The sequence below is a fragment of the Propithecus coquereli genome, unplaced genomic scaffold (assembly GCF_000956105.1).
Source record: "Propithecus coquereli isolate 6110/MARCELLA unplaced genomic scaffold, Pcoq_1.0 Scaffold79, whole genome shotgun sequence".
NCBI classification, from domain to species: domain Eukaryota; kingdom Metazoa; phylum Chordata; class Mammalia; order Primates; family Indriidae; genus Propithecus; species Propithecus coquereli.
In genome coordinates this window covers 5,991,762-5,993,416 of record NW_012154062.1, presented here as the reverse complement: position 1 = coordinate 5,993,416, position 1,655 = coordinate 5,991,762, and the positions used below count along the sequence as shown (strand labels likewise).

The 1,655-nt window shown below is 31.5% G+C and overlaps 1 protein-coding gene across 1 annotated transcript in view; it reads right to left on the bottom strand.

The window, feature by feature from the left end:
- ADAMDEC1 (ADAM-like, decysin 1) overlaps positions 1-1,655 on the bottom strand; it is a 28,748-nt gene that overhangs the window by 4,299 nt on the left and 22,794 nt on the right. The window contains 1 exon segment of the mRNA XM_012662920.1: positions 704-786. Coding sequence (XP_012518374.1) covers positions 704-786 — 83 coding nt within the window.

The window sequence follows — 1,655 nt, the reverse complement described above, 5'->3', positions numbered from 1 at the left end:
TCTCTGTAGTTTCAATTCCAGAAAAGATTCAGAAAAGCGGAGAGGGGTAGAGAATAACTCCTCCCATCCAACATAATCTGAATCTTTCCCTTATTTGTGATTTTTGTTGTTGTTATTGCCATTTTTATATTCAGAGAATATTTTTTACTGAAACAAATACCATATTCTAAGCAGCTGGGTTTTCTAGCCCAATTCTATATAAATAGGATTGTATAAGACACAAAAACAATACTTACATTATGACTCATTGAGACAACTTATAATAAAAGGAATAAAATTGCCAAATCTTATAGCATGTTCTTAAATGCTATTGATTTTCTGACTACCTTGCAAGTTACAATTATTAGCTCTTAACCAAGGATAAAATGTGTTCATTACTGAGGCTATTTTTAGATATACTGTTCTTTTTCTCATTTTAGTTTGCATTAAACTCATCACTAGTAACAGGAATTTGTACAATTTTTGGCACAGATTTCGGCAGCCCTAATCTCACAGATGTCAAAGTCGCCACTTTTCTCACGAGGGTATGTCCATACACCCTTAGTTATGTTCACAATCGTCGTTTTCTTTTCCTCTCCAAAAATGAGTTATTTACAAAACATAAATTGTTTTTAGTATATTACAGAACTTAAGGGCACATCTTTCTCAATTCTGAAATAAAACTGAGAGAATAGTTTAGAACAAAGGAAACAAAAGGTCTTACGTGATATGGTTGGGGATGTCTCCGCAGTCAGCGGCAGGCTTCAGTTTGCAGGTCAGGGCCTCACAGCACAGACTGGAGCAATCCTTCAAAGAACACACACAAGCGGGAGAGTGGGTTCAATATTTTTCTCCCCAGACACTAGGCGCATAGAATTCTGGTACAAGAAAGCAATGAAATTCCACTTTTTAAACTTAATTACTCTGCCATACAAATTTCAGTAGAAATGAACAAGGACATTTAATAATAGGAAAGAAAAATTATGAGCAATGAAAACTATCCCTTAAAAGGCCAGAAATAAAGTTATCCAAGAATGACTCCAAATAAATTTGGTCTAGATGGTATTAATTTGAAACTTCAAGGAAGAATATTTCTATATTATTCAAACTGTTTGAAAGTATAGAAAAAAAATTTTTCTAAGTCTCCAATTTATTTTACCAAGCCTGCATTTTCTCATAGTGGGACTGGCAATGAACACACACACACACACACACACGTACATACACAATTCTTACTTATGAATATAAATGTAAAAATGTGAATAAAATATTAATAAAACCACAGATTATTAATATGATAACTCTCCAACTATATGAGGTGTTTTTTTTTTCTTCACACACCATGCAAGGGTATCTCGACTGAGTAGAATAAAGTCATATAATCCATCATATTAAGAGACTAATGGGAGAAAATAATTAATGTTATTGTGATAAATGGCAAAATTTGATAAAAATTCAATAGCCATTATTGAATTATTTAAGCACATATAAGTAACCTATAAATAGAATGATGCATCATCATGAGAAAGAAAAGCTATATGGAAAATTGCAAAAATACATCCAACACAATAAAGGATAAGGCAAGAATTATTTATATTGTATATTTTAATGGAAGTTTTAAAAAATACCATGAGAAATAGAAAAGAATGGAAATAGAATAATTGAAAAGTATATAT